Source organism: Microtus oregoni, unplaced genomic scaffold (assembly GCF_018167655.1).
Source record: "Microtus oregoni isolate MIOR12 unplaced genomic scaffold, Mior012 000026F_ref0000081, whole genome shotgun sequence".
Classification (NCBI taxonomy): Eukaryota; Metazoa; Chordata; class Mammalia; order Rodentia; family Cricetidae; genus Microtus; species Microtus oregoni.
Window position 1 is genome coordinate 423,455 of NW_024543085.1, and position 25,365 is coordinate 448,819.

Genomic DNA, 25,365 nt, shown 5'->3' on the forward strand with positions numbered 1-25,365 from the left:
TAAGCCATAATGCCTACAGTCTTCCACCTTCATTATTCCATCCTTCCAGGTGCTTTGACAAAGAGCTGTCGAGTCATTCTTCCCACTCTTACTCCACTTCCAAGTTGTTGGCACATTCTGTCTGTCCTTACTTCCAGAGTACATCCCGAATTGGAGTAAGTGCTCTGCATCACGACTGCTGCTTTCTCCGTTGAAGTTACCTACTATCAGCTTTCACTTGGATTACTACAGATACTTCATAAATGGGCTCCTGCTTCTTGGTTTCCCCCCATCTCCAATCAGCCAGCCAGGTTAAATGTTACAGGTCATTCCCTCTTTGCAAACAGCCTCCAGTGCCTTTCCTTTTCAACCAGAATAAAAATGAAGTAATTTAAAGTAACCCTCCAAGAATTTAGCTGCTCCTGTTCTCCTCACCACGGTCCCGCCCCTTTCTGTGCTTGAACATCCATCCACAGCTGTTCTTCGTGCTGGAGTACTTTTACCTGTGGATGGTGCCTGACTGCCTCCCTTAGCTCTTTACTAAGGTGTAACTTTTCCCTGATTACTCTTAAGCATTGCAACATTCTCCCTTTCCTGGTTTGATAATTCAGAAATGACACTTTATGTTACCGTGTGTAGAATGTAAAACTCCGTTCGTGTACCTGTGATTCATCTGTTTTGTTCTGCAGGATTTTCCTATATTTAGTATAACCTGGCACATGGTAGGTGGTCCAAAAGTACATTCTTCCATGAGCTTATATATCTAAAAAAGTATAGCTTTCTTCTGGAAAGTTAGCTTGAAAATCACATCTAAATCTTTACTTTGAATATTTAATTCTGTTTTTCTCATTTAAAAAACAATTGTGTCTAGCCTGTTGATGATGGCGCATGCCTTTAATCCTAGCACTTGGGAGGCAAAGACAGGCAGATCTTTGTGAGTTCAAGGCCAGCCTGGTGTAGAGTAAGTTCTAGGACAGCCGAGGCTGTTACACAGAGAAACCCTGTCTCAAAAAACTAACTAACTAAATAAATAAATAAATAAATATGCCTTATGCCGTTCTTTTGTTTGTATTTGAAATTATTGATTCTTCTTTGGACGGGGTAACATTTACCCCTTATGTAAGTTGTCTTTTCTTACTTTATGTGTAATTTTGGGGAATAACTAAGCATCTTTTCATCCCCTATTTATTGATTACATTATTGATTGCTCTCATTGACTCTGGTGCTTTCTAATACTCATAGTAAGATCTGACATACATCTTGCTTTTAAGTGACTTTTATGTCAGGAGTTACAACAATGCCATAGCTTTTTTTTTTTCATGTTTAAAGAAAATCAATACTGATTTCCACCTTTTTAACCAGAATTGAGAGTTTTGGGGCCATGGTAGTTGAGCCTTTCAAGGACTTTAGTTCTATGTAGCCAGTGTTTCTTAACTTCTTTATTTGGAACAGTTATGTTCTACAGGGGGTCTTGCCCTTAATTCAGTTTCTTTTGGCCCAGTAAGTCTTGAAATTTGTGTACTTGATATAAATATCACAATGCCTTAGCTTTTTCCAAGTAATTTGCCCTGTTGTCAGCCAGTATTTTGAATTATATCTTAATGTTTCAATTTGTAAGAGTCACTGAAGCACTTAAGGCTATTTCGTTCCATCCTTTCAGGATATAGGGTAGCAGGGGTGCATCAAGACTCACATCTTCATAATTTTGTTAATCGTACTGACTGGTCTATGTGGTCCTTCGCTACTTCATTAAGATGTATGTTATATAAAGTGAAATCCAAAACTAAGTAGGCATGGGATTCAAGTTTTGTTTTCTGATACTGGAGAGTTTCTAACTTGGAATAGTTCAAGTCCGTGGTAACAGATAGTAGGCCTGAGAAAAACTTTAATTATATTTGGTTCCTGTAGCAGTAAAATATATTGAACACTTAAGATTTAGTATCAACAAATAAAGATGTATGGGAATATAAATGAACGCTTCTAGGTGCTAACTAAGATTCAAATGTCTACACATACAGTAGACTCTAAATGGGAAAGCCAGGATTCAAACTGAGGCTTGTCTCTAGAATTTTCTCAGTTTACCATTAAACCTTGCCAGAATTAGTAAGCTTCTAGAATCTATTTAATATTTATTAGTTAATATTTATTTAATATTTATTAATATTTATTAATATTTATTTAATATTTATTAGTTGATTGTAAAATGCAGGTGGAATTAATTGTGTGAATTAAATTTGAAATGGTACATATACCGCAAAGATAAATCTTACCATGATCATCTCATTACGGACCCAGGAGTTTGGTCTTTGTACAAGTTCACTTCTACACATCTGATAAAGCTGTACTGTTCAACATTTTCATTAACATCTTACATTTAACTCCATGATATTTTAACTTGCATCTCTTTCTTCCTTTCTACTTTCCTTTCTTTCATTTTCTCCTCCCCTCCCTTCTTCCCTTTCCTTCTCTCTTCTTTTCCCATTCTTTTTTTCCCTCTCCTCTCCTTTCCCTTAGCTCCATTCTTTTGTCGTAGGGCTCAGTGTTTAACTTATTGTTGCTTTTAAACTTCTTGAAGTCTTGTACCTCAACCTACTGAATGCCAGGATTATGGTCCTGTGCCATCACTTCTGGCTATAAGTTTCATTTCTTCAGAGATGGACAAAGCTCAGTTGTTGATTTGAAATTATGCTTTACAGATTTTATGTTTTTGTGGTGTAAATTTGCAGTCTTTGACAAGTTTTTTTTCCTCTAAAACTATTTATTAGCTGGGTGTAGTGGCATATGCATTTAATTTTAGCACTCAAAAATCAAAAGCAGTTGTATATTTTTGAGTTCAAGACCAACCAGAACTACATAGTAAGACCTTGTCCCCAAAATAATTCTATTTATTATTGTTGTTGTTTGTATGTGATGTGTATATGTGTTGAGAGTTGACACTCATGCCCTGGAGCTCATATAAAATTCAGAGGACACCTTTGTGGAGTGGATTCTCTCCTTCTTCATTTAAATTGATTCCAGGAATTGATCTCAGGTCACCAGGCTATCATGTTTGGAGAGTGAACGCTTTTATCTAGTAAGTCATCTCTAGCCCCCCTTTTTGTTTGTTTGGTTACTTTACATAAATACCAGTAATGTCCTTATCCAAGTGTTTTCATCCTCTTTGAAATAAAGACATGAATATTGAAGTGAATACATCTGAACACATCTCTCAAGTTTCATATATATGTGTGTGTGTACACATAGACATTTGTACACACACACACACATTTAGAAGTTAGTGTAAAAGCCTGGTGAAACATCAAAATGTAATGAATTGGTTCCTAGGTAATAATTTTTGTTATAGTCAGCAAAATATGAGCACATGTACGTATAATGATCAATTAGGTATAGATTACTTATTCTTTTTTATTTTTGTATTTTTTAAAAAGAAAACAAACTTATCCTTTTTCATTATTCATACCAAATTCAAGTTCCTATTCCCTCCCCTTCTCCCATCCCTTCCACATACCTCCCTACCCCACCCCTATCCGTTCCTCAGAGAGGGTAAGGCACATTGCTTTAGGGAACATCCAAGGCCCTCCCTGCTATATCTAGGTTGAACAAGGTATCTATGCAAAGGGAATAAGTTCCCCAAAAGCCAGTACAAGCAGTAAGGATAAATCCTGGTGCCACTGCCAGTGGTCCTGCAGTCTGCCCCAGCCATAAAACTGTCAACCACATTCAGAGGGACTAGTTTGGTCCTTTGCTTGTTCCTTCCCAGTTCTGCTGGAGTTGGTGAGCTCCTATTAGCTCAGGTGATTGTTTCAGTGGACATTGGGAGCTGCAGGTCTCTGCCTCTGTTTCCAGCAGTTGCTGGATAAAGAAAGGTTCTATAGTGATAGTTAGGATATTCATTAGTCTGACTACAGGGCAAGGGTACTTCGGACCCTCTCTCCTCTATTGCTTAGGCTCTTAGCTGGGGTCATCCTTGTGGATTCCTGGGAATTTCTCTAGAGCCAGTATTCTTGCTAACCCCATAATGGCTCTCTCAATCAAGATATCTCTTTCCTTGCTCTCATTTCTGTCCGTCTTCCATCTTGCCTATTCTGTTCCCTCAAGTTCTCCTCTCAACCCTCCCCTTACCACCTCTTCTTCCCTATCCACCCTCCCTTCTTCCCCCACCCGATCCTCCCAATTTTGTCATGCTTATTCTTTTTTGGGCATATATTCAGTATACATCATTCTGGATTTCATAAGGACATTTTGTAGACATACTGTACCTGACCGTGTCCTCCCAACACACATATAACCTCATACCCTGCCATTAGTCCCCTTCATTCTCCTAAACAATTTCACTTGTTTCCATGTCATACACACATACGTGATTTTGTATTAGGGGCATAGATATTCAGGATTGAGACTTCATCCTGATGAATTGTTCCTGTTATGAGTATAATATGTCCCTCTCCATCTCTTCTGATTGATTTAAGTTTGAAGTCAACTTTGTTAGAAATTAGTATGGCCACACCTGCTTGTTTCTTAGATCCATTTGCTTGATAAACCTTTTCCCATCCCTTTACTCTGAATAGGTGCCTGTCTTTGTGGTTAAGGTGTGTTTCTTGTAAACAGCAGAATGTTGGATCCTGTTTTCGTATCCAGTCTCTTAGCCTGTGCCTTTTTATAGGTGAGTTGAGCCCATTGACATTAAGTGATATTAATGACCAGTGGTTGTTAACTCCGGTCACTTTTTTAGTAGTAGAGTTTGTTTGTTTCCTTTCTTTGAGTTGTGCTGGTGAAGGGTCTCTAGATGTTTGAGTTATTGTGGTTATTGTTGGACTCCTTGGTTTGTGATTTTCCTTCTATTACTTTCTGTAAGGCTGGATTTGTGGCTACGTATTGTTTAAATTTGTTTTTATCCTGGAAAATTTTGTTTTCTCCATTTATAGTGAATGAAAGCTTGGCTGGATATAGTAGCCTGGGCTTGCATCCATGGTCTCTTAGTTTCTGCAGTACATCTATCCAGGACCTTCTGGCTTTCATTGTTTCCATAGAGAAATCAGGTGTAAGTCTGATAGGTTTACCTAAAGTAACTTGGCCTTTTTCCTTTGCAGCTCTTAATATTCTTTCTTTATTCTGTATATTTTGTGTTTTGATTATTATATGGCGAGGAGATTTTTTTTTTTTTTGGTCCAGTCTATTCGGTGTTCTGTATGCTTCTTGGACCTTCAAAGGAATATCCTTCTTTAGGTTGGGAAAGTTTCCTTCTATAATTTTATTAAATATATTTTCTGGACCGTTGAGCTGTACTTCTTCTCCTTCTTCTATCCCAATTATTCTTAGGTTTGGTCTTTTTATTGTGTCCCAGATTTCCTGAATGTTTTGTGATGAGAATTTTTTGGCTTTGCTGTTTTCTTTGATCAGTGTGTTTATTTTCTCTATGGTATCTTCAATGTCTGAAATTCTTTCTTCTATCTCTTGTAATCTGTTGGTAGTACTTGTCTCTGTATTTCCTGTTCATTTACCCAGATTTTCCATCTCCATCCTTCCCTCGGTTTGTGTTTTCTTCATTACTTCCATTTCATTCTTCATGTCTTGAACTGCTTCCCTTACCTGTTTGATTGCTTTTTCTTGTTTCTCTTGGTTTTCTTGGATATCTTTGAGCGATTTATTCATTTCCTCTACCTTTTTGTTTGTAATCTCTAATTGTTTATGTCAGTTTTTCACCTCCTGTTTAAGGTCTTCTATTATTTTCATATAATTCACTTTTGAGTCGATTTCTTCTAATTCTTCTAGAGTAGGGTGTACAATTCTTCTTATTTCGGGATCCCTGGATTCTGGTGGTGTCATGTTGCCTTTCAGTTTGTTGGAGGAATTCTTGCCTTGGCACCTTCCCATCTCTTCCTTCAAATGGAGCCAGGAGAGGCCTGGTGTCTTGGCCCAGTCTTTGCTGTGACTGACTCTCTGGTTGTAACTCTTCAGTGTAGAAGCAGGAACCGTCCAGTCCAGATGGAACTTCTCAGCACCAAAACATAGATGCCCGTCCAGATGGAACTTCTCAGTACCTAAACAGGGCCGCCTGACATACATGATTTTGTATATCTACATACAATCTACAAATCTGTAAATGAGAAAGACCATGATATTTTCTATGAGTCTGATTTGATTTGTTTAGCACAATAAGCTCCAAGTGCTTCCATTTCCCTGCAAATGACACTGGTGCTTCTTCATAGCTAGATAAAATCCCATTGTAAATGTACATAGCATCTCCTTCCTCTGTTGTCCATTCCTCTGTTGACAGACAGTTAGGTTGATTGCAGAATTCACCTATTATGAATAGTGTTGCATCATACACCAATGTACATGTATTTCTGTGGTGCTGACTGGAAATTCTTGCAGTAAATGCCTGGGTCATATAATAGATCTAATTTTTCTCTGATTTTCATGGTGGCTGGATTAACTTTACCTTCTCCTTAGCAGTGAGTAAGAGTTCCCTTTTGTCTGCATCCCCACCAGCATTTATTGTTCTTTTAAATATGAGTGATGGTCTGACTGAGGGAAGGGATGGGGTCTCAGGGTAGTTTTATTTTATATATCTCTGATGTCTAGTGATATTGAACAGTTTTTTCATATTTATTGGCCTTTTTTTTTTGGATTTTTGAGACAGGGTTTCTCTGTAGCTTTTTGGTTCCTGTCCTGGAACTAGCTCTTGTAGACCAGGCTGACCTCAAACTAAGAGATCTGCCTGCCTCTGCCTCCCAAGTGCTGGGATTAAAAATAAAAGCGTGCACCACCACCGGCCCGCCCCTCCTTGTCTTATTAATGTTTCACAGTCACTCTTTTGTGTTCTGATTGTCCAAATAGGAGAGCATACTGTCAGCAGTCGAGGCAAGGGCATTTTCTTGCCCAGTGGCTTACTTTTGCCCCAAAGAAAGCAAACCCCATGGGGAGTTTCTTCAATGCCCATTATCTTCTCTGAAGTAGATTGGTGCTGCCAGGAGCAGTCATGTATCATTGTCATTAAAAAATGAAGAAGAAGAAGAAGAAGAAGAAGAAGAAGAAGAAGAAGAAGAAGAAGAAGAAGAAGAGGAGGAAGAAAAAGAAGAATCTGTGCCATTAAAATATCTTAAATGCCATATTCTGTAGACCTTTGAAGTGTTTGAAGATGACCTGTCTGTGTAACATATGTCTTTGTTTGACCTTGAAAACATACCTAATATAACTACAAGTTCGATCATAATAGGTGATTAACTACTAACCTGTATTTTGTTGTTATCCTAAATAATTGGAAATAATAGTTTTCAAGGACTAGAAAATTTCATTACATTGTTATATGAGTTGTGTAGGTACAATACCTTGATGAAGAGTAGAAATGTATGTACAGTATGTTCTCACAAAATTAATCTCAAATTTGTATCAATATACAAAATTTGTATACACTATACAAAAGTCTAATGTAAAACATTGAAAACTAATACTTTTAAAATAAAACTACTTTTTAAAAGTAGACTCAATAATCTTTCTTTTTATTTTCTATCTTTATCCTCCTTTTAATTTTCAGAGTAGATTCAATAATCTACCCTTTTATTCTGTCATATCTATATCCCTCCTTTTTCTTTTCAAAACAAGAACTCTGAATCTAATCTCCTTTGTTTAACTTTGCTTCTGACTATAACCAATAACAACTTGTAACCAGCCTTCCTAAACAATGACAAATATCCATAACCCATTGAATAACCAAAAACCAACCACCCCCACCTCTTGGGAATATGAGTGTCTTATTTTTTAATTTACTTCCTGCTGTCTGTGGGGAGCAACAGTATCTTTAGGAAATCCCAAAAAACAAATTTGTCAAGTCCTGAGAGAGGTAACTGTATCATTTGCAGTTCAATCTCTGTGTAATGGGACAGTGCAGGCTTTCTCTAAGTCCTGGCTAGAGAAGTCTGTTAGACTAGATCATCTCAGCCATCCACATGAAAATTGTTCTGAGCCATTCTAGTCCAATGCTGTCATTAGATGGTGTTATCATAGTCCTAGAGGAATCATCATTGTGAGTCCCCATCCTCCTTTTGGAGACCTCAAAGATCACCGTTAGGCGTGGTCCTGGTTCACTGCAGAAAACATGCATAGGAAGGTAGATGAAACCTTTTTCTAGAACTAGTTAGTACTCTTTATGACCATTAATAGCATGACAAAAAGTTTAAGATATATGTTAATCTTATAAAATTTATACCTTAAGTAAGCTATTAAAGAATCAATATAAAATCAAAGGATTATGAGATTAGCAGCAATAGTCCTTAAATATTTGTTTTTCTTCTGCTCCATATCATGTGGCTCTTCTGACATAAGACAGAGATTTTTAATTTTTTTAAAATATAAACATGCTTGTATTTAGAGGAGAGAGCCACACACCAGCTCCAAACCCAGCTTTGATTTTTCATTAGACTGGGACTATGTAGAGACTTGTATTAAATGTTGGTAGCGAATAGCAAAAACAAAAATTTGGGAAGATTTATGAAATTTTATGCTTTTGGAGGTGTGATATACTAATAGATCAATCTTTCTCTTGAGGCATTTTTTTCCCGGATGATTTGTCCTTTTTTTTGTTTTTGTTTTTGTTTTTTTTTCAGGTGTCTCGTTTGTCCAGTGGTCTTCAGAATTCTTAACTGGATACCTTTATTCTCCTGAAAAAGACAGAAACAAAACCTTTCCCAAACCATAATTTTGGGACTATTCTCTTTGGCAAGTTGATTCTGATCAAATGAAAAGCATTTGTTAGTTTTATAGGTTAGTTTGGATTGAACAGCCATGCATTTGATGAACTATCATCTCTTCTATTTAAGAGGTTTCTCTTGTTCAAATCGAATCATTATCAATTTTGGTAGAATGCATTTCATTTTTTTTCTCCTGTAGAAACAAAAACGAAACCCCTTCCCCAACATAACACATGTCCTGGTTTCCATTCTGAGGTCAGTACATCTTTAATAAAGTATATTGACTGATTTAATTCCGTAGTTTTTTTCTATTATCCAATGTAACTCCACAGCTGTTGTTTCTTTCTCATTACTATTTAGAAAATTCCACATTAATAAAGCACTATGCAGTCTGTTTCTGGGGGTATTCATCATCCTTTTCTGTTTAACATATCCTTTTAGTTCTGTTTGCTCTTTCTGTAACTGTCTGGCCTGAAGGATTTGTTGATATACCTGTAATATGCTTTATATTATAATAAGTAAAAAACTGTTTCATTTTCTTAGAGACATATTCTGGACCATTGTCTGTCTTTATTTGTGTTGGCATACCCATGATGGCCATAATGTCTAGCAAATGTATGATTATGAATCAGCCTTTTCCATACTCAAGGCAGTTTCCCATTGAAAACCTTGATAGGTTTCAATGGTGTGGTGACAAAATGGACCACATTCATCTGCCATATTTCATTCCTTTGAGTACCCTGCAGGTTCTTCCTGCAGGCAGTAGTGTCTGGTTGTATAAAAAAAATTAGTACTTTACCTTATAATTTCTTTGACTTCTTGCCACATGATGGAAAAGTCTTTTTTTTTAACCTTTGCTGTTGACATGACATTTATATGAAATTCTGAGGCCTTCAGCACATTTCCAATCAATAATTGATAGATTTCTGCATTCGTTTGTGCTAGAAGATGTATGTACATGGGATGATTCCTATTCCTGATTGTATCTTGTAACTGAATAATAGTTTTCTATCATCTGCTATACATTCAGCAGTTTCAATATGAAAAACAACTCTGCATATTAAAAGTCATTAACTATGTCGAGAGGTTCTTTAAAATCTTTTAGTACCATGAGAATAGCATATAATTCTGACTTCGGACAGAATCATCAGGGCTTAGATCCACTTTACGTAAATTTTCCGATTTGTAATCTGCCTTTCCTAATTTATATGCATCAGTATAGAATGTAGGGGCTCCAGTTATTGGTGTATCCCATACAATGTGAGGAATGATCCAGTTAGTTCTCTTTTTAAGTTGTATTGTCTTGCTCTTGGGATAATTGTCGTTAATCTCTTTCAAAAGTTGTGCAGTTCTTTGCCAGGTTCACTTTATCCCCTTAATTTGCCAATTTCATCATTATTAAAGGGTGCTATAATTTCTGCTGGGTCTAATCCTGCTCATTGATGAAGTCTCAATTTTTCTTTTAGAATTAGCTAGAGACCTTTTCTAGCTAGGTTTTAAATTTTTTTCTCGGCTTATGTGGTAAAAATACCCATTCTAAGATAATATCTTCCGTCTACATTAAAATTCCTGTAGAAGATTATTTGGAGGGTAATATGACCAGAATGGAGTTAAGATTCTGATCCACACGGTCTGCCTTCTGTAGATTTTCTTCATCAAAATCAATTCTCTCTCAACTTCAGCTGATAATTTTCTGGTACTGTTTAAGTCCTTGTCAACATGATTTTGTTTAAATTATTCAGTTCATCAGGTTTTATCCCAATTAAAGTAATCAGGTCATCAGGACCTATCCCAATACTATACCATAGACAGAAAATGTCTTCTAGAAATCTTTGAAAGTCATTAAGAGCCTATAATCAACCCAAGCAGTGGCAGCGCACACGTTTAGTCCCAGGACTTGGGAGGCAGAGGCAGGCGGATCTTTGTGAGTTCGAGGCCAGCCTGGTTTACAGAATGAGTTCCAGGACAGGCACCAAAGCTACACAGAGAAACCCTGTCTTGAAAAACCAAAAAAAAAAAAAAAATCTCCTAATTTGTAAATTTATTTTACTTATAGCCTACAAAATTAATAAAATTTCTCCTTGTATTTTTTCAGGAGCAATTTACATTTCCCAACAAGGCAAAATGTACTTCTTCAAACATTCTAAAGTATCTACATTTGAATCAGATAGTAAAATGTCATCCATGTAATGGTAAACTATAGATTCAGGAAATTGCTTATGTATCATTTCCAGTGGCTGACTTACAAAATATTGGCACAGGGTGTGGCTATTTATTTAGGTTAAGGGAGACCCTTCTATTTTTATCTCTTAGTAAACTGAGAATTATTATAAGTAGGGACTGTAAATGCAGATTTTTCTTCTTTTCTTGTAATGGTGTAGTGAAGAAATCTTTTAAATCAATAACTATAAGAGACCATCCTTTACGTAATAGGGAAGGCAAATGGATTCCAAACTGTGATAGCCCATTAACAGCTCTTAGATTTGTTACCATTCTCCATTTTCCAGATTTCTTTTTAACAACAAGTACAGGAGAATTCCAAGGGTTCATTGATTCTTCAATAATCTGAACATCTAGTTGCTCCTGTACAAACTATTCTAAAGTTTGCAGTTTCTCTGTTATTAAAAGCTGTGGGTTATCCCATACAGGTTTGTCTGTCACCCATTTTTAAAGGTAAGACTTTTGGTGCCTTTGGAAGATCAGCAGCTGTTGTGGCCTATTGTACAACCTGAATTGTTGGTGACTGTTCTTTATAATATCTTGTAATATTTTTCACAGAAACATATGTTAGTTCATGGTCTATTTCTACAATTGGGGTGATTTTATTCTGAGTGTTCCATTGCTGTAAGAGATCATGTCCCCCCAAATTCATTACTATGTTAGCACATATGGTTTTAATTTTCCTCTCTGTCCTTCTGGCCCTATACATTTGACCCATCTCGAGTTCTTTACTTGAGATAAAGATTCAGTCCCTGAAAACTGAACATTTACATCAGTGAGGCCAATTTGAATGCCAAGATTTTGATGAGATTATTGTTACATCCACACCTGTGTCTATCAGACCTTCAATGATGTCACTTATTTGTAGTTTTAATTTGGGGCTTTGTTCATTTATTCAAGTTTTTCCAAAATACTCGCTTTATGGTTTTACCTAAATTTTTTGTTCTCTCTTCGATAGCTGTTTTATTATCCAGAGCAGTATGGTTTATTACAGTGGGCATTAGGTTCTGTCATTGCTCTAGGAATGAGTTTCCTCTATGATGACAGGAAGTGACTAAACTTGATTAGGCATAGGGGTATGCAAGAGGCCCCTCAGGGAGCTTCCTGACAGCAAAAGAACCTTGAATATTCCTCATTGACTTCTTTCATTAGTCCAATGCCTGCATTTGCCACACCCTCCGCAAAATCCAGAAGGGAAGGGCATTCTGGATGGATTAATCTTAGAAAAAACATTATTTCTAGGAGTGTCTACAATCCCTTTTAAGGTGACCTTGTTTGTCACAATTACAACGTTTGAAGTACAATTTTTCCTCAAACCTCTAAAAATCACCTCTCCTATCCATGCATCATCATGGTCATGAGATTCAGTATTAATTGTATCTTGAATCCATTCCTCCAATGGTATTGACCTTGCTTTTAATGGCCTAATATTATCTTTTTGTATAGAGAATTGGCATTTTCAAAAGCCAGAGATTCAATCATTTTTTGTCTAGCTTCTGAATTTGGTATCATTCTATTTACTGCTGAAGTCAGTCTTGGTAAGAAATCCATAAAGGTTTCCATTGGGTCCTGTGTAACTTTCGTAAATGACTCAATTTTCTTTCCAATTTTTCCAATTCTGTCCCAAACATTCAATGGTGCTGTGCGGCATAAATCTAGTGTGTGGTAAATCATATACAGCCTGCCTTTCTGTAGTAGCATAACCTTCTCCAAGAATTTGATCTTGGGAGATTTCTCTACCTCTAGCTTTACTCCATTGTTCAATAATCTTAACCTCTTTGAACCTGGTACTCCATTGTGATTGTGGACCAGGCTCTAAAACACCTTTAACCAATTCTATCCAGTCTTTAAGGATAATTACAAACTGACCACAAGTTTAACATTTGCTTCACAGCATGCCATATGAGACTATTGCTTCCTTGATTCTCCCTAAATCTAACATTGGCATAGGAATCCAGTTAGGTATAACAGAACCTCTGCCATCTGGTGATTCCTGTAAGGTTACTGGTTACATTATTAAGGTTGGTTGTTTGAAAACTTTAGACTGCTCCTCTCTATTTTTATAATCCAGTGATGAATGGCTCTCCCTTAAATTCCTTGGTCTGGATTTTATTATCTCTGTGATCTGTTTTATTAGGTTTTTCTAAGAACTGTATCTTAGCATTCATATTAAAACAACTATTTTAGTGATAAGACAAAAATGATAAAGCTGATAGTATTTACAATTGATATCACATAAATCCCATCAAAATTAGATATCCTTTCATTTAATCATTCCATTTTGAAACTGTCTAGCATATTATCATACAGAGACCCAAATCCTTCCATTCTAATGGTTTCCCCCATTTTTTAATGTGGTAAAAAACTCCCTTTTAACTAATTCCTTGAAGAATTAATTGTCTTAACAAATCTTCAACAATGCTGATGAACATGTGAGACTGACTGCTGCTGTGTAGGACAGTAAAAGCCTGACTGGATCTCAAGCCAGCAACCAAATTTGGCAGCAGCCCAAAAATGGGTTTCAAGGAGAGCCTGTAAGCTCTGGGGGGGATGGCTGTCTTTGTAATTCAGAGAAAACATGTGTGGTGGTGTTGGGGGTGGTACTGCCTGATGGCAGAACTGGCCAGTCTTGAGTGAGTGAGTCCTGTGGCATTTGGAGCCCAGGTAGTTCTGGAGTTTGGGTGGAAGCTGGTGACTGTTTCAGAGGAGCTGCAATTGGAAAAGCCCAAACTCAATCAGAGGCCTGTGAAGAAAAAAAAAAACCTAGCCAGGTGGGGCTAAAGCTCTGTGTGCACCTTTGGCCTATGATGGTGGCAAAAAAGCCATAGGCTGACAAACAAAAAGGTAGAGGAAATGAATAAATCTCTCAAAGATACCCAAGAAAACCAAGAAGAAAAAAAACAATCAAACAGGTAAGGGAAACAGTTCAAGAATTGAAAAATGAAATGGAGCTAATGAAGAAAACACAAACTGAGGGAAGGCTGGATATGGAAAATCTGGGTAAACAAACAGGAACTACAGAGACAAGTATTACCAACAGAATACAAGAGATAAAAGAAAGAATTTCAGACATTGAAGATACTATAGAGGAAATAAACTCATTGATCAAAGAAAAGAGCAAATCCAACAAATTCTTAACACAAAACATCCAGGAAATCCGAGACACCATGAAAAGACCAAACCTAAGAATAATAAGGGTAGAAGAAGGAGAAGAATTACAGCTCAAAGGTCCAGAAAATATAGAAGAAAACTTTCCCAACGTAAAGAAGGATATTCCTATGAAGGTACAAGAAGCATACAGAATACCAAATGACTGGATCAAAAAAAAAAGCATCCCCTAGCCATATAATAATCAAAACGCAAAACATACAGTATAAAGAACAAAAATTAAGAGCTGCAAGGGGAAAAGGTCAAGTAACATATAAAGGGAAACCTATCAGAATTACACCTGACTTCTCAGTGGAAACCATGAAAGCCAGAAGGTCTTGGATATATGTACTACAGACACTAAGAGACCATAGATGAAAGCCCACACTACTATACCCAGCAAAGCTTGCATTCACCATCAATGGAGAAAACAAAATATTCCAGGACAAAAACAAATTTAAACAATACGTAGCCACAAACATAGCCTTACAGAAAATACTAGAAGGAAAATCACAAACCAAGGAAGCCAACAACACCCATAATAACACAAGCATCTGACAATCCTCCACCAGCACAACTCGAAGGGAAACACACAAACACTACCACCAGAAAAAATAACCAGAGTTAACAACCACTGGTCATTAATATCACTTAATATCAATGGACTCAATTCACCAATAAAAAGGCACAGGTTAAAAGAATGGATACGAAATCAGGATCCAACATTCTACTGTTTACAAGAAACACACCTCAAATTCAAAGACAGACACTCGCTTATAGGAAAGGGTTGGGAAAAGGTTTATACACTTTATACTCATAACAGGAACAATTTATCAGGAGGAAGTCTCAATCCTGAATATCTATGCCCCAAATATAAAAGCACCCACATATGTAAAAAACACATTACAAGAACTCAAAACATACGTCAAACCCCACACTCTAATAGTGGTTGATTTCAATACTCTTCTCTCACCAAAGGACAGGTCAACCAGACAGAAACTTAACAGAGCAATAAGAGAACTAACAGATGTAATAAACCAAATGGACTTTACAGACATTGATAGAACATACCACCCAAACATAAAAGAATATGCCTTCTTCTTCCAAGATCTCATGGAACCTTCTCAAAAAATTGATCAAACAAAGCAAACATCCATAGATACAAAGAAATTGTAGTAACCACCTGTGTAATATTGGATCACCATGTAATAAAGTTAGAATTCAACAATTCTAGCCCCAGAAATTCTACAAACTCATGGAAACTGAACAGTCAACTACTGAACCACCCCTGGGTCAAGGAAGAAATAAAGAAATTAAAGTCTTCCTTGAATTCAATGAAAATAAAGACACATCATACCCAAATCTATGGGACACTACAAAAGGAGTGCTAAGAGGAAAGTTCATTGCACTAAGTGCCCACATAAAGAAAATGGAGAAAGCACACATTAGATACTTAACAGCACACCTGAAAGCTCTAGAGAAGAAAAAAAGCAGTCTCACCCAGGAGGAGTAGAGGACTGGAAATAATCAAACTGAGGGCTGAAATCAACAAAATAGAAACACAGAAAACAACCCAAAGAATCAATAAAACAAAAAGCTGTTTCCTAGAGAAAACCAACAAGATTGACAAACCCCTATACAAACTAATCAAACGGCAGAGAGAGAACACGCAAATTAACAATTTCAGAAATGAAAAGGGGGACATAACCACAGACACAGAGGAAATTCAGAGAATCTTTAGATTTACTACAAAAGCCTGTATGCCACAAAATTGGACAATGTGAAAGAAATGGACACTTTTTTAGGTAAGTTCCATATACCAAAATTAAATCAAGACCAGGTGAACAGTTTAAATAGACCTGTAAGTTGCGAGGAATTAGAAGCGGTCATCAGAAACCTCTCTACCAAAAAGAGTCCAGAACCAGATGGTTTCAATGCAGAATTCTACCAGAACTTCCAAGAAGAGCTGATACCTATACTCCTTAAGGTATTTCACAAAATAGAAACAGAAGAGTCATTGCCAAACTCCTTTTATGAAGCTACAGTCAAGCTGATCCCAAAACCATGCAAGAAAGACTTAACCAAGAAAGAGAATTACAGACCAATCTCACTCATGAACATCGATGCAAAAATTCTCAATAAAATACTGACAACCTGAATCCAAGAACACATCCAAAAAATTATACATTATGATCAAGTAGACTTCATTTCAGAGAGGCAGGGCTTGTTCAACATACAAAAATCTATCAATGTAGTCCATTATTTAAATAAACTGAAGGAAAAAAAACATATGATGATTTCAATACATGCTGAAAAAGCACTCGACAAAATTCAATACCCCTTTAAGATAAAGGTCTTGGAGAGATTAGGGATACAAGGATCATATCTAAATATAATAAAAGCAAAATAGAGCAAACCAACAGCTAACATCAAATTAAATGGAGAGAAACTCAAAGCCATTCCACTAAAATCAGGAACAAGACAAGGCTGTCCACTCTCGCCATACCTCTTCAATATAGTGCTTGAAGTTCTAGCAATAGCAATAAGACAACATAAGGGGATCAAGGGGACTCGTATTGGAAAGGAAGAATTTAAGCTGTCGTTATTCGCAGATGATATGATAGTATACATAAGTGACCCCCAAAACTCTACCAAAGAACTCCTACAGCTGATAAACACCTTTAGTAATGTGGCAGGATACAAGATCAACTCCAAAAATCAGTTGCCCTCCTATACACTAAGGATAAGGAAGCAGAGAGGGAAATCAGAGAAGCTTCACCTTTCACGATAGCCACAAATAGCATAAAGTATCTTGGGGTAACTCTAACCAAGGAAGTGAAAGATCTATTTGACAAGAACTTTAAGGCTTTGAAGAAAGAAATTTAAAAAGATACCAGAAAATGGAAGGATCTCCCATGCATTTGGATTGGGAGGATCAACATAGTAAAAATGGCAATTTGACCAAAAGCAATCTATAGATTCAAAGCAATCCCCATCAAAATCCCAACAAAATTCTTCACAGACCTTTGAGAGAACAATAATCAACTTTATATGGGGAAAAAAAAAAACCCTAGATAGCCAAAACAGTCCTATACAATAAAAGTGCTTCCGGAGGCATTACCATCCCTGACTTCAAACTCTATTACAGAGCTACAGTAATGATAACAGCTTGTTATTGGCACAAAAACAGAGATGTTGACCAATAGAATAGAATCGAAGTCCCAGATATTAATCCACAAACCTATGAACACCTGATTTTCGACAAAGGAGCTAAAAGTATACAATGGAAGAAAGAAAACATCTTTAACAAATGGTGATGGCATAACTAGATGTCAACCTGTAGAAGAATGAAAATAGATCCATATCTATCACCATGCACAAAACAACTCCAAATGTATTACAGATCTCAATGTGACTACACTGAACCTGATAGAAGAGAAAGTGGGAAGTAGACTGCAACACATGGGCACAGTAGACCACTTCCCGTGTATAACCCCAGAAGCACAGACAATAAGAGCAACAATGAATAAATGGGACCTTCTGAAACTGAGAAGCTTCTGTAAAGCAAAGGACACCGTCACTAGGACAAAAAGGCAACCTACTGATTGGGAGAAGATCTTCACCCAAAGATCAGACAAAGGTCTGATCTCCAAAATATATAAAGAACTCAGACGGTGGTGGCGCACGCCTTTAATCCCAGCACTCGGGAGGCAGAGGCAGGCGGATCTCTGTGAGTTCGAGGCCAACCTGTTCTACAAGAGTTAGTTCCAGGACAGGAACCAAAAAGCTACGGAGAAACCCTGTCTCAAAAAATCAAAAAAAAAAAAAGAACTCAAGAAACTAGACATTAAAACTCTAATTAACCTAATTAAAAAATGGGGTATTCAACTGTACAGAGAATTCCCAACAGAAGAAGTTCAAATGGCCAAAAGACACTTAAGGTCATGCTCAACCTCCTTAGTGATCAGGGAAATGCAAATCAAAACAACTTTGAGATACCATCTTACACCTGTCAGAATGTCTAAAATCAAAAGCACCAATGATAGCCTCTGCTGGAGTGGATGTGTGGAGTAAGGGGAACACTCATCCACTGTTGGTGGGAATGCAAACTTGTGCAACCATTTTGGAAATCAGTGTGGTGATTGCTCAGGAAACTGGGAGTCAACCTGCCTCAGGACCCAGCAATTTTATTCTTGGGAATATACCCATGAGATGCCCCATCATACTACAAAAACATTTGTTCAACTATGTTCATAGCAGCACTATTCGTAATAGCCAGAACCTGGAAACAACCTAGGTGTCCCTCAATAGAACAATGGATAAAGAAGGTGTGGCACATATACACTTTAGAGTTTTACTCAGCGATAACAAACAATGACATCTTGAATGTTGCATGCAAATAGATGGAAATAGAGTGAGATAACCCAGACCCAAAAAGATGAATATGGTATGTACTCACTCATAAGTGGATTCTAGCCATAAGTAAAGGACATTGAGCCTATAATTCGTGATCCTAGAGAAACTAAATAAGAAGGTTAACCCAAAGAAAAACATATAGTCATCCTCCTGGATATTGGAAGTAGACAAGATTACCGGGCAAAAGTTGGGAGCATCGGGGTGGTGTTGGGGTGGGGGTAAGGGGATATGAAGAGAGAAAAGGGAGAAGGGGAGGATTGGGGAGACCTTGGGGGAATGGGATGGCTGGGATGGAGGAAGGATGGATATGGGGGCAGGGAAGTATATATCTGAATTTAGGGAACAATTTTAGGGTTGGCAAGAGACTTGACTCTAGAGGGGTTCCTAGGTGTCCAAGGAGTTGTCCCCAGCTTGTTCCTTGGGTAGCAGAGGAGAAGGTGCCTGAACTGGCCTTATCCCATAGCCACACTGATGAATATCTTGCATATCACATAGAATCTTCATCTGGCAATGGATGGAGATAGAGACAGAGACCCACATTGGAGCTTCAGGCTGAGCTCCCAAGGTCCAAATGAGGAGCAGAAGGAGGGAGAACATGAGCAAGGAAGTCAGGACCATGAGGGGTGCACCCACCCACTGAGACAGTGGGGCTGATCTAATGGGAGCTCACCAAAGCCAGCTGGACTGGGACTGAACAAGCATGTGATCAAACAGGACTCTCTGAATGTGGCTGACAATGAGGGCTGACTGAGAAGCCAAGGACAATGGCACTGAGTTTTGATTCTACTGCACCTACTGGCTTTGTGGGAGCCTAGTCTGTTTAGATGCTCCACTTCCTAGACCAGGATGGAATGGGGAGGACCTTGGACTTCCCACAGGGCAGGGAACCCTGACTGCTCTTTGGACTGGAGAGGGAGGGCGAGGGAATTGCGGGGAGTGGGAGGGAAATCGGAGGAGGGGAAGAGGTGGAAATTTTTAATAGAGAAAAAGCTGTAGGCAAATGGATTTTTCGTGAATTCATACCCCCAAATGTTGAGTGCCAAATGTAGCACAAATAATAAAAACCCTGAGACAGATATTGGGGTTCATCCTGAAGTTTAGAAAAGCAAAGCAGCCAAGCCACTAAAGAGTTATTACCTCTATGAAATCTTCAGAATGGAAGAGAGCCATTTCCTCACTCATTCCACCTTATATTCCTCTCTAGTGCTGGGAGTAAAGAGATGCACCACCACTACCCAGCCTCTGTAGCCAGCTGGTGTGACTGCTGGAATTAAAGGTGTGTGCCACCACTGCCTGGCTTGTATTACTGACTAGTGTAGCTGTTTTGCTTTCTGTAATTCACTGGGTTATGTTTTATTTGGGGTTTTCTAAAGGAACAGAACTGACAGAATACTGTGTACCTGCACATGTTTGCATGTACATGTGGTGTGTGCGTTTGCGGGGGGGGGGGTGTTATAATGACTTACAGACTAATTCTTGTAGCCCAACAGTAGTTTATCTTTGGACCAGAAGGTCAAGAATCCTTTAGCTGTTCAGTCAGTGAGCCTGAGTTTTCTTGGAGAGCTGCTTGTCTTCCATCTGCATTAGGATTCAGAAAAAGTAGGTTCTAATGCTGAATACCTCAGCAACAGAAAGGTGACTTTCCAGCAGGAGTGAAGATGAGAAGGCAAAAAGCAAAAGCTCCCTTCTTCCATGTGCTTTTATGTGGGGTCCTGCCAGAAGGTGCAGCCCAGTATTAGGGTGTGTCTGCTCACCTCACATTGTCCCCAGGTGTGCCCAGCTGCTTGGGTTTTATTTGATTCTTGATGTCCTTGGATTGACAACCAAAATTAGTCCTCATGAATTACAAATGTATTCAGCCATAAAAGTCAGTGAAATTGATTCCTGCTCATGTGAAAAGTTTATATATATAAAAGAAACTTTTCTAGATAAAATACAGCTGTGTAACCTTACAGTCTTTATATGAGAAAATGTTAAAATTTAATAAGATGTTAATTTGACCAGTGTTAAAAGTATGGCAAATTTAACAGCATGTAATATTGTTTATTTCCTTCATCTGCTTCACAGATGTTATTAATATTTGTAATTGGCAATGTTGGATACTGCTTTGTAATTACTGTTACACACTAATTTGATTACTTCTCCTTCATTAGAATGTGGAACATGTAGAAGTATTCAAGAAGTGGCTGAAGAAAAAAAGTGCCACTGCCTATCAGAAAATAAAACAAAACATGGGAAATACAACCACCAAATTCCGCAAAGCTCTCATCAATGGTGATGAAAACCTCGCTTGCCAAATATATGAAAATAATCCTCAACTAAAAGAATCCCTTGATCCAAATACATCCTATGGAGAGCCCTATCAACACAACACTCCATTACACTATGCTGCTAGACATGGAATGAATAGAATATTAGGGTAAGTATTACCTTCAGCCCGTTGTTAAGTAATCAGTGGAAAGGAAAATATTCGTGATATTTGAAAATGTATACTGACAGGTTTGTGTTACATGATACTATTCTGGGTTAAGTTTTCTAAAACTGAGGGTACCCAAATAATTTGATAGGATTGTGATTTAGTATGATCTTTTGTATTATCTCTAAATCAGACCAAAAGTTCTAATAGTGCTTTGTTGCTTTGGATGTATTGATATCCAGAGTGCATTGTTGAAAATAGATAGATTACAAAAGAATACTCTCAAGGGTCAGAGTGAACAGTAGTCAAACGGACCGTTGGAGATCAGTGTATTCTCCCAATTAAAGAGATTAAGACTAATTTAAAGACATTTTGCATTAGAAGTGGAAAAAAATGACTATTAGCAGTCACTAGTTATAGCTCTTCCTCATTATAAGAGACTTATAAAACTAAGAATTCTGATTACTGGAATTGAGATCTGAGTCATAGATTCGCTCTGGGTTATAGGTATGACATCTTGGTCTTACCAGAAGATCATTAATAGATAACTGTCTATATATAGAATTATTAGTGAGCTGGGGGCTTTCTGTTTAAAAAGAACAAAAAAGTGACACATTAGTGTCCCCTCACCTAAGGATCAGTCCAAATGAATCTGTCAATCAACTGGTCAAGAAAATCCTCTCAGGAAAAACTGTCTGTTACAGAGAATTAAGAAATAATACAAAAGTTGCCTAAATTATAGAATGACCTCTTTGGTCATTGTTCACATTCACCCCTTAAGAGTGTACATTGCTTTGCAATAATCCCTTTGGACCATTATCTGTCAGCAAACCCTCTGGGAGGGAAGGGGCCTCATGGGCTCTTCTCCTACCCATGATAAAATACTGAGTAACTCAATCTTGTGCAAGTCATGTGCAGTTCAACACAGCTTTAGTGAGTTAAGGAAAAGAGTACTATATTTGCTATGTCATGTCCAGAAAATATCTTTTTGCTGCATATCTCCTTGTCTTCTGGCTCTTGCATTCTTTCCACTCCTCTTCTGCAATGCTCCCTGAGTCTTACAGGGGGTGATCCATATCCTGATTGAGGCTGAGCATTCTATTGTCACTTGTTTTCAGCATTTTGGACAGTTAGGGTTTTTTTTTTTCATTTATTGTTGCCCACTGCAATACAGTACTATTCTCAAACGGTGAATGACAACTGGGGCCCTAGGCTGGCATTTTCTCAAAAACTAATTAAATCTTTCAAGTAAAGCAACTGCTAATCATTCTATAATTTAGGCAACTTTTGTATTATTTCTTAATTCTCTATAGCAGACAGTTTTTCCTGAGAGGATTTTCTTTTTTTTTTTTTAACTTTTTTTTTTATTAAGGAAAGAGAAAAAAAAAAACAAATTTCCTCCTCCTCCCAGCCTCCCATTTCCCTCCCCCTCCTCCCACCCTTCTCCCCCTCCCCCCACTCCTCTCCCCCTCCCTCTCCAGCCCAAAGAGCTGAGAGGATTTTCTTGACCAGTTGATTGACAGATCCATTTGGACTGATGTGTTACTTTCTTGTTCTTTTTTCTCTTTTCTTTGATCTTTCAAGTGAATGCTAAAATTTTGAAAGACCCATTCTTTATGTTCAACCTGACAACTTCTGATTTCTTACCTTTTAATAAAATTGGTAGAGATAAAAACCAATGTAATTTATTATATAATAAAATTAGAGTGTCCCTAACTCAGTGAATCAATATATTTCACATTTGTTTATGATTGTTTAAAGTTCTGCATTTATTAAAATTTTTTAAATGTAACTTAGACCATTAGACTTTTAATTAACACTGCAAAAAGTTCATTCATACAATTTTTAACTAACCTTTAATAATCTATCACTTGTTAAACTTTTGGTATGGTATCAAATATGAGTATTCAGCTATTTAAAAAGGCAATTTAAAATTGCCTTCCCATTTTCTAAACTATTTTTTTGTTCATAAACTATGCTCAATCAAAACATGTGTTAAGACAGATGGAGTCTTTTGAAAAACTCTTCTGTGGTGTCTAGAAGCTAAAGTAGGAGTGGACACCATGTCCCATCCCTAATCCAGAAGCAGTCTTTAGTTTCCTTCAAGTAGGTCTTACCAGGGAAACAAACTATCTACTGCTGCATGCCCAGCAGTAGGTGGCCAACAAAAGAATAAACTCAGTGGGCTCTTTGGAGGTTCCTTGATTCATATGGCATGTCAGAGCTTTTCTTTTAAAGTACTCTTTTGGATTAGAACATCCTCTGTCCCCTCCTTCTTTCTGCTTTCTTTTTTCTCTTCCTTTCCCTTTTCTATTTTTACTGTCATATACTTTATAGACACTAAAGTTCATTTTTCTTGTGTATGGGGCAGTCATACATGTGCCACAGCTCATGGTGGAGGTCAAAGGACAACTTTGAAGAGTCAGTTCTGCCATTCTACCATGAGTTCTGTGCCCAAAATTCAGACTGTCAGACTTGTGTGATGAGCTCTTCACCGTCTAAGCCATTTTGCGGCTCCCAGTCTTCTTAATTGAATTAATTAGTCATACAGACACTTCAATAGAAGTTGGATTTTTAGTTCTGAAGTACAGCTTACCTTTAAAATTGTTTTCTTCTCTGTATTTTTAGGTTGGAAAAAGTTGTTTTTATCATTCCTTTTCCTTTTAGGACTTTTCTCTTTGGTAGAGATGGAAACCCCAATAAACGGAATGTGCACAATGAAACATCTATGCACCTGTTGTGTATGGGGCCTCAAATCATGATATCTGAAGGACCCCTTCATCCCCGCTTAGCACGCCCTGTGGAAGATGATTGCAGGAGGGCAGACTGTCTGCAGATGATCTTAAGATGGAAAGGAGCAAAGCTTGACCAGGGTGAATACGAAAGAGCAGCTATTGATGCTGTTGATAACAAAAAGAACACACCCCTTCACTATGCTGCAGCCTCAGGGATGAAAGCCTGTGTAGAGGTAAACCTGGTTTCTTTCCAATTTTCTGTGCTAGAAAATGTGTGCTGATATGTGGTCGTCAGTGTTTGCTTTGTCTTAGAAGTTCTTACCTCTTTATTCATTCTAAAAGAACTTTATCAGTAAAGTTATTTCATTATGTTAGGAAAGAACAACAACAAAAACCCATGCAGCTTGCCAGCCTTTTGAAATATTATGTAATCAAGATCGATAATGTTAACATCCCCTAAGATAAAGTACTTTTTCAGTACTCTCATACTGAAAATAATAGGGTTTGGGTTTCTTTTCTCTTCTTTTGCTGATTTTTAAAATAACTTATAAAACTTACACATCTTTTTAAATCTAAGATATTAATCTTTTTTATTGATTTTTATTTAGCTCTACATTTTTCTCTGCTCCCCTCCCTGCCTCTCCCTTCCCCCCTTCAACCCTCCTCCAAGATCCCCATGCTCCCAGTTTACTCAGGAGATCTTATCTTTTTCTACTTCCCATGTAGATTAGATCTATGTAAGTCTCTCTTAGTATCTTCTTTGTTGTCTAAGTTAAGACTTACATTATCTTAAATGTGGGGGGAAAATGGCATGTACGACCTATCAATATATTTGAAATGTTTCTGCACCCCTATAAGCCTTTCCACTGACGCAGTAACCTGAATCAGACCAAATCAAACCGAATTAGAAAAAAAAAAATTACTGGATACCAATGCTCCTGGATGGCCCTCCAGCCCCCCCCAGAGAGGAGCTGGGGAAGGAAGACCAGAAAACCGCATGTTTGTTCTCTAGGGTACAATTTAAATACCCTGTGGGCGTGGTCTTGAGCATCTCTGGGGAGGGGTCATCCTTTGGTGGACTTTTTCAGAGATGGAGTCTAGACTGAGGCAACTCCCAGGGGAGGGGCTTGGAATAGAACTTCAACTTGGACATTCCAGACTCTTTGGATATATGAATGTTAGGGGCTGTAGCCTAACTCAAACATTTCCAGACTTTGGGTATAGGAGCATTGGCTCAATTCTGGCTACTTCCTTCAGGCATGGAGTGATGTGGGGGAGGGGAGAGTTGGGAGTTTGTGGGCTCACGCTCAGCGGGAGGTGTGGATGGTGAGGCATCCAATAACTACCATCCTGGAGACCTCAAGGCATGTGTTCCTTGAGGGAGCTGAGAAGGCAGGTTGCTAGTAGAAAAAAAGAGATTGTTATTACAGGCCCTGTGAACTGCCAGAAAGAATGGGATGGAGAAGTGCCCTGGTTGTAAAGGAGAGGCAAGGGTGAATGGATGAGATGAGAGCAGATATGCCCTTTAAAACCAGATTTCAGTTGCTGGGTGGGTGCCCATTTGAACCTAGAGAGGTGATACCAATGGTGAAGTCCCAGGAGCTGGTGAGCTGGTATAGGTGCTGGTATTATCTGGAGAACCCACTGCAGGTTGATCTTGGCCCAGGCAGAAGTAATGATGTATAAAATAAGCTTGAAAATGGGTGGGGTCAAAATAGGCTCTGGAGACCGTTAGTTTCCACTAGACCGGATTTCTTGATGC

The 25,365-nt window shown here is 37.9% G+C and overlaps 1 protein-coding gene across 5 annotated transcripts in view; it reads left to right on the forward strand.

Annotated features, from left to right (window-relative positions):
• The window catches only part of Ankib1 (ankyrin repeat and IBR domain containing 1), a 126,512-nt gene that overhangs the window by 10,713 nt on the left and 90,434 nt on the right, over window positions 1-25,365 (forward strand). For 4 of the 5 annotated variants that reach the window (XM_041675712.1, XM_041675714.1, XM_041675715.1 and 1 more), the window contains exons 2-3: window positions 20,606-20,871; window positions 23,536-23,836. In XM_041675712.1, the coding sequence (XP_041531646.1) occupies window positions 20,684-20,871; window positions 23,536-23,836 (489 nt within the window). In that variant the 5' untranslated portion in view covers window positions 20,606-20,683. Of the gene's footprint in view, window positions 1-19,656; window positions 19,729-20,605; window positions 20,872-23,535; window positions 23,837-25,365 lie in introns of all 5 variants that reach the window. The other variant, XM_041675716.1, reaches the window with a different exon arrangement.